Source organism: Pipistrellus hanaki (assembly GCF_964339955.1).
Source record: "Pipistrellus hanaki genome assembly, chromosome: 1".
Lineage (NCBI taxonomy): Eukaryota > Metazoa > Chordata > Mammalia > Chiroptera > Vespertilionidae > Pipistrellus > Pipistrellus hanaki.
In genome coordinates this window covers 41,176,551-41,191,959 of record NC_140503.1, presented here as the reverse complement: position 1 = coordinate 41,191,959, position 15,409 = coordinate 41,176,551, and the positions used below count along the sequence as shown (strand labels likewise).

Genomic DNA, 15,409 nt, shown 5'->3' with positions numbered 1-15,409 from the left:
ATTTGGGGGTTTCTTCGGCATGGCTGTGTCCTTGTGCGTGTGAGTGTGTGTATGTGTGTATTTACATTTATTCTGAACAGAATGAACCCAAATAGCTATAGATCATCCCTTCCCGGCATCCACCCTTAAAGGTGCAATAATTATGTGTGTACTACGCAGAATGAGAATCACTAGCGAACAGAAACTGCCCCCAACCTGAGAACTCACGGCCGACATCAGGAGGCCCTGTGTGACCACTGCGCCCGCAGGCTCCCAGGGAAGCGGCGTCTCAGCGTGGCCCCCGCTGCTGTGAGGGAGTCCTTGGCCCCTGGGTCTGAGCTCTGGCCTCACCCCCCAGTTCACAAGCAGCTGAGTCCCCAGCAGGCACTGTGCTGTGGAGGGTTGCTTTGGGGCTAGGGGTGTGGGGGGGGGGGGGGGCGAGGTAAATTAAATCTCTTACACTGAATATCATTTTGCTTTTTCTTGGATATGAGTTGCAGGTCCTGCTGTATTCTCTCTCTCTCTCTCTCTCTCTCTCTCTCTCTCTCTCTCTCTCTCTCCTCTCTCTCTCTCTCTCTATTTTTAAAAAAATATATTTTATTGATTTTTTTACAGAGAGGAAGGGAGAGAGATAGAGAGCTAGAAACGTCAATGAGAGAGAAACATCGACCAGCTGCCTCTTGCACACTCCCCACAGGGGATGTGCCGGCAACCAAGGTACATGCCCCTGACCGGAATCGAACCCGGGACCCTTCAGTCGGCAGACCGACGCTCTATCCACTGAGCCAAACCGCTTAGTGAATTATTATATTTCCTATCAGGTGCTTTAAAAATAAAGAAGCAAGTTAACAGATATTAACTTATTTGTCTCCCCGTTATTTGTCTCCATGTTGTTTCCTCAGAGAGATAATCATGGCCTGAGCTGCCTCCGTGGGTCCCAGCATCCCCCACTGAGTGTCACCCCACCCGCGCCCCCAGCAGTGGACCTCTCATGACAGGACTCGGTCTCTCCCCCGCCCCCCCCCCCCCAATTCCCACAGCAGACTTTCCTCTGGGAAATGTCCCCGTGCTGGGGCTTTGCACACAGTACAAATGCACTTCTTCAAAATACTCACCCAGGCCGTGCTATTTTGTGGAAGAGCCACACTCAAGGGGCCAGAGAGCCACATATGGCTCATGAGTTAGCTGACCACGGGTCTAAGATTATTTTTTAAAAAATTTAAAAAAAATAAAAAATTGTCCTGACAAACCAAGGCTTTTATATGAAAAAGCGAGCTTCTTATTCTAAAAGGGTTTCCCACTGTTTTCACTTTGGCAGGAGGCTGTAGTTTGAGGTTGTTTTATGATGCTAAGGGGCCAGTCTCATGTCATGTTAAGTGAAGCTGTGACCCATGGGGAATGTGGGAAACTGGGGCCAGGCCCCCTCCTCACCACACTCCTCCAACCTGCCCCCACCCAAAGCCCCACATCTACAGCCTCAGCCCAAAGTGTAAGGTTTTGTTCACATGGTTACATGGAAGCCCCTCACCAAAGGGGAGGGGGCGCAGCTTAAAGATACAGAGGTGCCCAAGACAGACCCTCCCCACGCTAATTTCTCCCCGGCCAGCCCTGGTGGAGTCATAGAGTGAAAACATTCAGGTCTAAAGGATCTGATCTCACATCATGAGACACTGAGGCCCCGAGTGGGGAGGCACATTGCCCTAGGACACAGCTGGCCAGGCAGCTGTGGGCTGAAACCCGGATTGCCTGCTGCCTTACAGGGACAACAGGCACATGAGCAGCAACATTGAGGGGCCACATCACTTTGAACTATGAAAACAGAAATGGCTAGAAAAATAGAGAAACTTTTCAAAATGGCTTTCTGACTCTGGGTAAACAGTAACCACATTTTTTTTTTCTTTTTTGCCTGTTGGAGGCCTGGTTTTTAATCACTCCACAAGCAGTTTTCATTTCTGTAGTAAAATTGCTTGTGGTTCTATTTAATTTGTTTCTGCAGGAGCCAGCTTTGATGAAGATCTCCGAGGAGCTGGTGGACCTTTTAGCACAGCACGCTCAGCCAGTCAATGAGAAACGCTTCCCCACGTGGGGGAAATTCCTTTCCACACTTCTCAGTCAAGGTAAATAAGACTGTAAAGTTTCCATTGAGCTCCTGTTTCCACAAACTAGAATTCTAGTCTGGGGTCAACCTGGGGCCAATTTAAATGCCTTGCATCTCTTGTGTTGGTTCGGAAAAGGGCTCCAACAGCAGACTCTTTCCCTCTTTTAAACTTTGCCTAAATATTTATCTTGCACTTGGCCCCTCAAGTAAATAGGAACTGAGCACACCAAGCGTGGCAGGCGCAGCTCAGGAACACAGCCCTTTATGCGCACCACGGACTGCTCCTGAGAGGTGGGCTTTACGACCCGGTGGGTGACCTGGATCTGGATCTCACCATGACCACGAGCAAAGTTCTTAAGCCCTTGGAGGCCCACTTTCTGCACTCGCCTACTTCAGAGTTGGTGGGTGCGGGGGCGGGGAGGGGAGGCACTGTTTCTCTGTTTTCCTGTTTTCCGTGTCCATCTCCATCACGGAAAAGGAAACAGTAGGTTCCTGAGTGGAGGAGCTGGGGATTAAGAAATGAAAGAAAGAAAGAGACCAAGAGGAAGAAATAGATTCATCAAGCTGGGAGCCAGGTTGGCGCCATTCTCTGATGGAGAGGCAGTGAGCAGCCTAGCCCCGCAGCAGGTTTATTTTTTAGAGTCAAAGGAGCTTATTTGCATTCTTAACTAGGCCCTAGCATTACTGGATTTACATATCTAGACCCGCCCCTGCTGACACCTGGACAAAGGTAAGTCAGAAACTGAATAACACCCCCAGCCCTCTTGGGGGGGTGTAACGGGACATGGGGCTCAGCTGACAATTTAAAGGATGTCCATGTGCCTTCCCAGGAGGCCCTCTACAGGTGGGAGGAGTCAGCGAAACAGATGTGAAGGATTCTACCTGCAATGGGAAATAAATGTCAGTTTCCTCCTGTTTCCTGGGAGGGTGGAAATGGTCTCACTTCCCTTTGTGAAGGTAGAACGTTCTATAATAATGAAAGTGTAATATGTAAATTAGACCAGACAGCTGAATGATCTTCTGGATGTCATTCTGGACATCCTTCCAGATGAAGCCTTGGTGGCGGGGCCCAAGGTAGTTAGGGGCAATCAGGCAGGCAGGTGAGTGGTTAGGGGAGATCAGACAGCTGGGCAGAGTGGTTAGGGGTGATCAGGAAGGCAGGCAGGCAGGCAGGTGAGCAGTTAGGAGCCAACAGTCCTGGATTGTGAGAGGGTGCAGGCCAGACTGAAAGACTTCCTCCCCATCTCCTTCCCATGCAAGAATTTCATGCACCTGGCCTCTAGTTGCTAAATAAGGATCCTCTACAGTTCCGTTCCTTTCATCCTCCTCCTCCTGACTCCTCCTCATTTTCTAAAGACATTAGGAGGCCCGTGAGTGAGGGGATGAATGGAGCAAATGATGTTTATCCCCAGTGGCAGAAATCCCTGTGGGAGTGTTACACCCAGAGACACCCATGCAGTGCCGCTTACTCTCTAGGAGGTTACAGCATCAGGCAGATATTCTTATATGCTTACCCACATGAAAGAAAAGAGAAGGCCAGTGTAACAGACTATAGAAGATATCTTTTCATCTATTCACCACCATCAGGTGATAATATTATATTAACATCAATATGTAATAATATCATAATACTGTAATATTATATGGTAACAGCAGCAACAGGACAATCATGCTAATAGCAGTGACGATCAGATAATAAGCACCATGGGTGCATATTGTATGCCAGGCACTATTCTAAGTACATGTATATTAATTCATTTGGTCCTCCTCATAATCTTATGAGGTGGGTACCATTATCACCTTTATCCTATAGAGGAAGAAACTGCAGTACAAGAGATAAGCTACCTTGCCCCAAATCCCTCTGTTGTTATGTAATAGACTCAACAAAAGGCTACACCTATGTTGCTCCAGGAGTGTTGGCCAGAGCCCAGAGCAGGTGGAATATTTATCAAGGAACACATCTTGGCTCAGTGTGCAAGAGAGCGTGGAGACCTGTTGGTTGTTGGAACACACTGGTGGGCAGGGTGGGATTGGAGGGCTTAGCCAACACTGCTAATGAACCATTTAAGCAAGGGGTTGGATGGCCAGCCATCTAACAAGAATGTTGAAGAGGGTTTTCACAGGTGGGGGAGATATTGCTGCATGATCTGCAGTGTTCTCTCAAATCTAAATGTCTGTAACTCCACGAATTTCCACTGACAGAAAAACCAAACTAAAAGAGTCAACCCCAAGGATAAATAGAAGAAAATAAGGTACCGATCACAACAACAAAAGAAAATGGTCAAGAATAAGGGATTCTTGCCCCGTGCGGTTTGGCTCAGTGGATTGAGCCTCGGCCTGAGAACTGAAGGGTCTCAGGTTCTATTTCAGTCAAGGGTTCCTTACCTCAGTTGCAGACTTCATCCCCTTTCCAGTCAAGGGAAGCAACCACTTGATGTGTCTCTCTCACAACGGTGTTTCTCTGTCTCACCCACTTCCTTCCACTCACTCTAAAAAAAAAATCAATGGAAAAATATTCTCGGGTAAAGATTAAAAACAACAACAAAAAGAATAAGATATTCTTCCCTTGGCCAGGTGGCTCAGTCGGTTAGAGCATTGTCTCGTTTACCAAAAGATTACAAATTCAATCCCAGGTCAGATTGAGTACGGAAACAATTGATGTTTCTCTCTCTCTTTCTCTCTCTCTCTCTCTCTCTCTCTCTCTCTCTCGCTCTCGCTCTCACTCTCCCTCTCCCTCTCCCTCTCTCGCTCTCTCGCTCTCTCGCTCTCTCTCTGCAATGAAGCATATCTTTGGGTGAGGATTTAAAAAAAAAGAATAAGGGATTCTTTTTAAGTAAGAAGAGAAAGATGTGAAGACCTCCAGGTCCATCCAGGACAGGATATTAGAAAGTTCTCAGATTGTCCAAGGTCAGCCTGCAAACCTTCCTTTAATCTATGTATTTTCATGTGATCTTTGCAGAGTAGAAAGAGTGTTCCCAGCTCCTGTCTTGTCTCCTCAGAGCTGTATAACCACAAGTTTAGGCTTCACCTGACTCTCTGTTCATCTGCTCATCTCTATCCTTTCTTTCACCCTTTTTCTCTCTTTGTCTCTTTCTTTTTTCCTTCCCTCCCCCCCTCCCACACTCCTTCCTTCCTTCCTTTCTTCCTTCCTTCCTTCCTTCCTTCCTTCCTTCCTTCCTTCCTTCCTTCCTTCCTTCCTTCCTTGTCTTTCTTTCAGCCACATTATAAACAGTGCCTATTTATGAGAGGTAGAACTAGCTTTATTAAAGAACCAGCTTTACAAATGAAGAAACAAGCTCAAAGCTAAGAAGTGACTTGGAAAAAATCACTACCACGTGGTAAATGGGAACACAGTGAGATCCTACCATTTTAGCACATTTCAAAAACAAAAAACAAAAACAAAAAAACGGTTCTAGTAAGTCATGTGTTTTCAAACCTCTGCCCAGCTCTAAGCCTAGTGCATACATCAGGCCTAGAAATGTTCACTGATTAAACAACACTGTCCCCAAGGCTTTCTGACCCTCAGGTTACCACCCACCATCTCCCACCATTGCCTGGCTCATTTCATTTCTGCTCTCTCGAGTGTGCTTATGGCAGCAGAATGTCCTGAAAATTTGATTTCTGCATTGCCATAGAATTATGTCAAAGGCAATACCTTTTTCTTTTTAAAGAAAGGAATTAATTGCTTTGAAAGGAACAAAATTAACAGTGAAAAAACATTGTGGTCATGATGCTGAGAGGACCATACAAATAAGCTACTTTGAAGTAAAAATTTAAAGTAATCATGTAGGTAGAAAGGACAATGTGTTTCTGCTGAAGCGCTATCTTTTGAAATGTATGTGACGGCTAAAATCATAAAGTTACCTAAATCAGAGAGACTCGATGGGTGTGTTTTTTGTGTGGATTTTGTTGTTGTTTTATTGAGTTAACCTTGCTAATTCCTCAACAGTTGGCATTTAGGTACAGCACACCCGAATAGGCCTCATTTGAAGAAAAGCGTATCTCAAACAAACCCCAAAAAATAAGTCCATTTTCCTTCTAAAACTCAGCCTTCCAACAACATTTCTGGAAATGTAAGGAAAGTGCCTTTGCATAAAATAACAGATGGCTGCATTTAAGAACCGCCAAAGTCTCAGGATTTCACTGTGGATGCTGCGCAAAGCCTGTGGGCAGAGGTCACCTCCCAGCATGTTTGTGAAATAACAGACCAACTTTATCTTCACACTGTCAGGCTCCTGAGCCCACCATGTCTAGGGGACACTTAGCTGTTCTAATTTGTAAATCACATCACCTAATTCTTCAAAAGTAATGTTTAAAGTTGTTTTCTACAAATGGGATATCTATAGTAAAACTTATTTAGGCCTAAAAAAACAGAAAGCCAGGGCCATGTGATATTTGTGAACACCACTGGGCTAGCCGACAAAATTAGCTGGGGCTAATATTGTTGCTGTGATTAAGCATCAAATTTGTGATTTTTGTATGCAGAGTAAAAGGTAAATACGATAAATTATAAAGCTATTATCAGCAAGGAGGAGGCACACCTGTCCCTCAAGAATGGCAGCATTTTCAAAAATGATTTACAACTGGCTTTCGATAGGAGTCCTTTGGCTGACATGATGGTCAGTGTTCTCTTACACCTGATAAAAGCCCTAACCTGTCAAAACTTCACAAAGCAGTGCAGTTGAACAGCAAGAGCACTAGGCATCAAGGTATGAACTGTGGGCCATGGGCAGCTAATTGCCCCTAAGGGATCTGCCTATTGGTCTTAGGTTCATCGTTTATATAATGAACTAGAGGTTCACTGCACAAAGATTCATGCAATAGGCCTTCCTTCCCTTGGCTGCCAGCACTGGTTTTCCTCCAGCACCCAGGACCCAGGCCTTCACTCTGACCACAGTGGAGAAGCCAAGCCTCTTCAGTCTTTAGTCTTTGGTCTTTGCACCAAGCCTGTGTATGCAAATTAGCCCACCATTTTTTGTTGGGTTAATTTGTATACACACTCCTGATTGGCTGGTGGGTGTCGTGGAGGTACAGTCAATTTGCATATTTCTCTTTTATTAGTATAGATGGGCATACACTTAGGGATATTTATGGTGCCTCCCTTAGTATGATCAGAAAACTTCCATCCATTGAGCCCTTCTGTATACCAACCATTGGGCTACACACTATAAACACTGCACCTCTAAGACTCACAACAACCTGGTCAGTTGGTTTCATTACACCCATTGTACAGATGAGGGAAAGAAAGTTCAGAGAATGGAAGCTACTTGCCCAAAGTCTCCCAATACACAGCAGATGCACAACCTGAGACCCAGTCCATCTGCCAAGGCTTGGCCTCTTTCCTTCTGTTCTAAGTGGGCTCAGTCCAGGTGAGCAAATCCTTTCACCTACTCCATGTTTGTCCCACCAGGAGGCGTGGTCGAGGCATACCCACCTGTGGAAAGTGTCACCAACCTGACAGTGGACATGGTCATAGAGCCCAACGGAGACATCAAAGTGCTGTCCACGGGGGACCAGTTGCATGCAGAGGGCCCCTTCATCTCCTCTGGTACCACCATGCCTCAGGCCTCAGTGAATTCCCAAGTTCTAATTTCTTTGTGCTTCAAAATTGGAAAAGCTTGTAAACTGAGAAATGTGGTCGGTTACTTTTCTATAGACCTGGTGACCTTTATTGACCCAAGAACCATGGAACAGCAGGTAAGTCGACTTGATGCCACGTGAACTACTAAAATATGTAGACTCCACACTGTTTACACCCATGCAATCGGGCGTGGAAGGGAGCTTCTAAGATTCACCGCTCACCAGGTGAGCTGACAGTAATTCAGCACCCACATGGTTCTGTGCCAATCCATGTGAGCCCGGGCTTTATGTCTGGAAATATAGGGTCTTCTCATTTGGGTACAGTTGGAGTTTAAGTGACCATAGCTCATGCCACATAGCTCTGTTGATTGGGCTTTAATTTTCCACCTGTGTCTTATCATGAGTTTATTTTATGCCTTCTAGGGATTGAACCTATCTAGAACCTGCTTTTAAATAGAATGTCAATCATCAGAAAGGAGTTGAGACCTTGTGTCTGTTCCTTTTCTTAGTAATTCACCAGAAACAGGTTGTCAATTTTTTCTTCTAAAAAATGTGTTGGAAAACATTTTATAAATATAAAAAGGTTTAAATAGTAATATAATTAACATTATATGTCCCGACCCAACTTAAGAAATAAAATGGTGCCAGTGCCGCTCCAATCCTATGTACTCCTTGCCAGTCCTCCTCCTGTGGCCCTTCCTCATCCCAGAGGTGACCACTGTCTCACATTTGGGACTTTGATTCCTTTCAACATCTTTATGCACATTGATTACCAATATATAATATACAGTTGCATCAACTTTTTGTATATCAGAACATCCTATATGTTATTATTCTACAACATGCTTTTCTATGTTCAGCATTTCATCTGGAAGATCCTCGAGTGGACATGTGTGGCTCTGATGTATAACATTCTTGATTATAATGTCTAAATTCACCACTACTTCACAGGATTTGTTTTTAAGGGTTCAGTTCCTCCTTGGTTAGTGATGGGTGACCAGACAGACCTCTGTCTAAAGGATGAAAAGGCCTCCTGCTCTCCCTCTCCCGATATCCTCTGGCCAGCCAACATTGTAAATGCTCTCTAGTTGTTTCATATTCATTATCCTCAGGTTCATGATTATCTATTTCAGTCCAATGACGGTTTCAAAGTGAGATTATATGTTTGGGAAGTTTTTAGCTTGTTCCATCATCATTTTCCATTTGCCTTCCTGAGCCCTTCATTGGTTTTACCTTTCTTTCTCAGGTCCACACGTTGAGAGCGAACAGGACAACTAAAGGGCATTCAGAAATAATCTACCCTGGGAGGAGGGAGCAAAGAAACAGTGCCTCTAGTGGAAGAGCTGAGTGGCAGGGAAATGGGGGGGAGGATGGAGGAAGGGGCCAGAGGAGGCAGCCCTCCCCAAATGTTTGTATTGAGAAAGAAGGATTAAACCTGCCATCTATGGGGCAGGATGGAGGCTGGAACTATGGGGCTGGTTAACTAGTGGTTTTTATTTATTTGCATTTGGTACAAGAATTGCACATGGCAGTCAGTGGGTCCTGTCCCTGGGTGACCCACCCTTCTGTGGTTCTGGAATAACGATTCCACCCTTCACTTGCCTGGTCCCATGTGCCCATCTGTTCTCACAATAACTCCCTCTCTGTTTCTCTCTCTCTTTTTTTTTTCAACCTCATCCGCCTCTCTCTGCTCCCCTTAGTCATCATATCACCTCCTGCCTCAGGGCCTTTCCACATGCTGCCCCTCCGCCTGAAATGCTCTTGTCTCTTCTTCTTTACCTGGCTCACCCCCCTCCCATTCATTATATTTCAGCACAAGCCATGCTTTCTTAGGAGAGTCTTCCCTGACTAAGCCAAACTCACCTGTTATAGGTTCTCACATCACCATGTACCTTTTCTTCACGCCACTTATCAGAGCTACAATTTTAAACGTGTTTACATGATTGTCTGATTAAAGCTGTCTCCTCCTGTAGATGTACTGTGTCTCTTTTTACTCCCTACTCATTTCTCAGCACAATCTCTGCCCGGGAACAAAGTGGGTGTCCAGTAAATATTTGTTGAAAGAATGAAGTAATGAACAATTTAGAGGGTACTCTAGCAGATGCTGGATGGTGGTGCCAAGGCTTTTAGAGAAAGAGCTCAGACATCATGATGGATGGGATAGATAAATATTAACCCAGGGTTCTCTGGTTTTATCACGCTATGACTTCTCATCTCTTCCTGTTAATATTTGAGTATACGGCCATTTGTGTTATAGTTTTCAATAGCACCGTGGAGAAAGTTCTCAGGAAGTACATCAGAGGTGTTTCTACATTGGCAAGGGAAGTAGGTTAGCTCTCTGACAGTATATGTACATGTTTGCAAAATTACTTGAGTACTTTCTAGCCATTTTGCAAACAGCATCACTTCAGAAAGCACCTCAGAAAGCACCTCAGTTTCTTTTCTGATTGGCTGGTATTGTGGTACCAATGAAGAGACTGGCATACTATCTACCGCCTTTTTTGGCCAGTCTAACCAGGAGGGAATGTCATCTTGTTTTCCTTTGTATTTCTTTTATTATTATTGATAATGAACATCTTTTCATATGTTTGCTGGCCATTTATATAGATGGTCTTTAATTGCCTTATCATATATTTTGCCCCTTTTGACTTGAACTATAATATAAATGCTGGTTTGTACAAGCTCTTTATATATAAGGAACTATTACCCTTTGATGGTTGTACATATTGGAAATATCTTCTTCCAGATTATCATCTGTGGCTTTTCCGTGTGTTTGTGTGTGTGTGTGTATGTGTGTGTGTGTGTGTGTGTCTGTGTGTGTGTTTAGCCATTTTTCTCCACCATAAAAAATCATAACTTTTCGTTTGTACTTTATTGATTTTGCAACTTTTGCTTTTGTAATTGATTACTTTACAACGTAATATTTGTGGAAAGGTATTCCAAGAGTATACCAATATCTTATTCCTCATCAAATTGCCACCTGCAAAACTTAGCACCCATTGCCAACTCTCTCCTGAGTCAGTCACCACTATGATGGTGGTAATTTACTTTTTTTAAAAAAAATTGTATTGAATTTATTGGGGGTGACATTGCTAAATAAAAGGATAAAGGTTTCAAGTGTATAATATGTCATCTGTCTATTGTATTGTGTGTTTACCACCTCCAGTCAAGCCTCCTTCCATCACCACTTACCCCCCTTTCCCCTCCTTTTTCTCTGGTAATCACCATACTGTTGTCTGTGTCGATGAGGGATTTTTGTTGTTGTTTTTTGTTGTTGTTTTTTGCTCAGTCCCTTCACCATTTTAACTCATCTCCCCAACCCCTCTCTCCTCTGACAGCTGTCAGCCTGTTCTCTGTATCTATGAGTCTTTTTATATTGTTTGTTAGTTTATATTGTTCATTAGATTTCACATTTAAGTGAAACCATATGGTATTTACCTTTCTCTGACTGGTTTATTTTACTTAGTGTGTAATATTCTCCAGGTCCATCCATGCTGTTGCAAAAGGCAAGAGTTCATCTTCTTTTTTTATGGCCGAATTATATTCCATTATGCACCTCAGCTTTTTTTATCCACTCAACTACTGATGGGCAGGTGGGCTGCTTCCAAATCTTGGCTATTGTAAATAGTGCTGCAATGAATGTAGGGGTGCATATATTCTTTCAAAATAGAGTTATGGGTTTCTTTGGATAAATCCCCAGAAGTGGAATAGCTGGGTCATAAGGCAATTCCATTTTTAACTTTTTGAGGTGACTCCACACTACTTTCCACAGGGGGTGCACCAGTCTGCATTCCCACCAGCAGTGCACAAAGGTGCCCTTTTTCCACATCCTTGCCAACACTTGTTTGTTGATTTGTGAATGATAGTTTGTTGATTTATTTATTATACATAAAATCATGTGTATAATGCCTATCTCAAAAAAATGTATACACACAGTATATATATATGTATATTATACACAGCTGATAGATCAATTTTCAAAATGAAATGCATTTTAATAAGCCTTGCCTTTATAATTACTCAAAGTATGTGTATATATTTTTGAGACTAAATATATACATATATATATAAATTTATAAGAATAAAAAACAAATATATGCAGAGCAAAAAGAAACTAAAGAAATAAGAGATGTTACAAATTATTATTTCTGCATTGGAGGACTGAGGGTGTGGTAGGCAGAGTAACACTCCACCCACTCAAAAGATGTCCATATTCTAACCCCTGCAACCTGTGAATGTTACCATAAATGCCAGCATGTACGTGTGGCTGATTGAAGGCTGTTGAGACTGAAGATGACCCTGGAATATCCTGCTGGCCAATGCATTCACAGGGTCCTGCTGGCTTTGGAAGTGGAGGCAGTGACAATGAGCCAATGGAAGCAGAGAGCTTAGAAGATGGACATGGCAAGGAAGTAGATTCTACTCTAGAGCTGTTAGGAGAAATGATGACTTCCTAATACCTTGATTTTTAGCCCAGGGAGACTTCTGACATCTGACCATTTAAGTCACTACAGTTTATGGCAATTTGTTTCAGCAGCAATAGGAAACGAATACAGAGAGTTTTGGGTTTTCTGTATTTGCATTTTTGAAATAAGCATGCATTATATTAGTAATCAGAAAAAAAAACACTGAATAATGAAAATCCTAAATTTGTATAGGATGTTATAATTTACAAAGCACTTTCATATACATGACCTTACATACAAACACATCTTGCAGTAGATTTGAGCGGCAGAAAACTGAGGTGAACGCATCCATCTCAAATTCTTGCTCTCTGTCCCTGCAACTTACCAAGCTGGCAAGGTAAGAGCAGAGGGGAGCAGGGTCCAAAGAAATGTAGAGAAAATAACAGCCATGCACCAAGGATGGGCCCACAATTATGAACCAGCTCCAGACAAGATTGTGGAAAATCCTGTCCAGACTTGAGGAGATGGGAGTGTGGTTCTAGGGTGGCACATGGAGGAATGGTTTGGGAAATGTAAGGTTTCAATACTGGAATCATCGGGCAGGACCCAGGGTCTCTTGGGAATCAGAGGAAAGGGGCCAGTCCTGAGAAATGGAGCTGGTCAGAGCATCGTACGAAATCACTCCTGCTGGAGACCTTCCATGCAGATACATGGGACTACAAGGCAGCCAGGTTGTGGATCTAACTTCCCATTGAGATGAAAGGAGGGGCCCTGCCTCCTGTCACTGCGGCCCTTCCACAGGGAGCATCTAGTGGGTTTCAGGAGGGCCATGCAGCACCGACCAAAGGCCTCGAGGGGAGATTGACATGACTTTTGAGCAAATATGTTCCAAGAGCCTACTCCACTCCATGCTGGAGGCTGAGGGGTTAGCGATTCAATAAGACATGTTCTCCGTCATGTGGAAGCTCATTTTACATCCGTCATCCAATTTCATTCAATACACATGCACCCAATTGTTGTCTTCTTACTGGTTCTTCAGCATAAATGTTGCCTCCACGAGATTTCTAAATCCTTTAGAAAGCCCTGGACCTTAAAACATTTTTTAGCCTCTTCATGAAGTCTAACACAACGATAGTCAGTCATATGATGGCCAGTTTATTGATAGGCTTTTGAAAATTCTAGAAGATCCAGATCTGTTGAGCTTACTTATTCACTTCTGGGAAATTCTCAAAGAAAGAACAAGTGTTTATTGAGCATTTATTATGCATAAGCCATTTCGGTAGGTGCTAGAGGGCTCAATGATGCACAAGGTGTCCTGGTGCCTGCCCTTAGGGAGCTCACAATCTATTTGGAGAGACAGACTTAAAAAGTGAATTACAAGAAAAAGCGTAAGTGACAGCTACACAGGACAATAAAAAGAGACATTAAAAAGGGAATGTTGGCTTAATTACCTTCTGTCTGGAACAATAAAGAAAGATATTTACAGAGGAGGTGGGGTTTGAGCTGAAAGATAGGATTGGGAGGAGGGTAAATAAGAAGGAAAGATGCTGTGAAGGGTGGTGGTAGAAAAGATCAAATCACACATGGGTAAAATTACTGTCTAAGTCTTTTAAACATCATATCTGATTTATATCCTGTAATTATGCATTTATATATCATTCCCAGTTCTTTTTCTTTGGGTAAAATTCACTTAACAAATAGATTGGCAAAGATGCTTTCTGTTGAAATTCCCACATTAAAAATGTATTTGTTTTTAGATAGTGTGAACTTTTGAAATAACTATCTCTGTTATGAGCATTAATGTGTTGTCTTAAAAGAACAACAAAAAAGAGAGTTTACATGAAAAAAAAAAAAAAAAAAAAGAAAGAAAGAAAGAAAGAAAAGGCAGCAGCCGATTAGCAATGATGGCTCTTCCTGGAGACAAAAGGAAATGAGACCGAATACAAAGTACAAACTGTGAGGAAAGACAAAAATGTAGACCTCCATGTATAGCACAGAATATCAATATATTATGAAAACTGATTCTCAGAGTGCCTAAACAAAAATAAATGAATGGAACTATATCAAACTAGAAAACTGCTCCACAGCCAAAGAAGGGAGATGAAATTTGCCAGCCAGAAGGGAGGCAGCCAACCAGAAGGGAGATGAAATTTGCAAACAGTAGCTCCGACAAAGGTTTAATTTCCAAAAGATATATATATATATATATATATATATATATATATATATATATATTTTTTTTTTTTTTAAATACTCATAAAACTCAACACCTAACAAACAACCCAATCAAAAAGTGGGCAAAGGATCTGAAAATACACCTCTCCCAAGAAGGCTTACAAACAGCCAATAGATATATGAAAAGATGCTCAACCTCACTGGCAATTGGGGAAATGCAAACCAAAACTACAGTTTGATACCACCTTACACCTGTTAGAGTGGCCACTATCAATAAGACAAGCAACAAGTGTTGAAGAGGTTGTAGAAAAAAGGGAACCCTCATTCACTGCTGGTAGGAATGCAGACTGGCACATCCACTATGGAAAGCAGTCTGGCAATTCCTCAAAAAATTAAGAATAGAGCTACACATGACCCAGCAATTCCTCTCCTGGGTATATACCTGAAAAACTCAAAATCATGTATTTGTAAAGATATAAGCACCCCTGTGTTCATTGCAACGTTATTCATGGTGGCCAAGACATGGAAACAACCAAAGTGCCCCACACTAGAGGATTGGATAAAGAAGATGTGGTACACCCTAGCTGGTTTGGCTCAGTGAATAGAGCGTCAGTCCGCGGAATGAATGGTTCTGGGCAAGGGCACATGCCAGGGTTGCAGGCTGGATCCCCAGTAGGGAGTGTGTAGGAGACAGCCGACCCATGATTCTCTCTCAGCACAAATGTTTCTATCTCTCTCTCCCTCTCCCTTTCTCTCTAAAATCAATTTTAAAAATATTTTTTTAAAAGGAAGATGTGGTACATATACACAACGGAAAACTACTCAGACATAAGAAAGGATGCAATAGCACCATTTGCAACAACATGAATGGATGGACCTTGAGAACATTATGCTAAGTGAAATAAGTCAGTCAGGAAAAGCCAAAAACATATGATTTCACTCATATGTGGAATATAAAACTGAAACTCATGAACACAAACAGCAGTGTGGTGGTTGCCTGAGGAAAGGGGGTGCGGGGAGAAGGGGTTCCTAATATAAGGTGACAGGAGAAGATTTCACTTTGGGTGGCGGGCACACCGTGCAATACAGATCTTTTAACGTAGAAACCCACCCCTGAAACCTGTATGTTCATGTTGACCAATGTCACCCCAATCAATTTAACATGTAATAT

At 42.9% G+C, this 15,409-nt stretch overlaps 1 protein-coding gene across 1 annotated transcript in view; it reads left to right on the top strand.

Moving 5' to 3' along the window:
• The window catches only part of IQCH (IQ motif containing H), a 192,115-nt gene that overhangs the window by 130,879 nt on the left and 45,827 nt on the right, over window positions 1-15,409 (top strand). Inside the window, exons 15-16 of the mRNA XM_084879603.1 lie at window positions 1,976-2,096; window positions 7,488-7,774. Of these exons, the coding sequence (XP_084735729.1) occupies window positions 1,976-2,096; window positions 7,488-7,774 (408 nt within the window). The remainder of the gene's footprint in view (window positions 1-1,975; window positions 2,097-7,487; window positions 7,775-15,409) is intronic.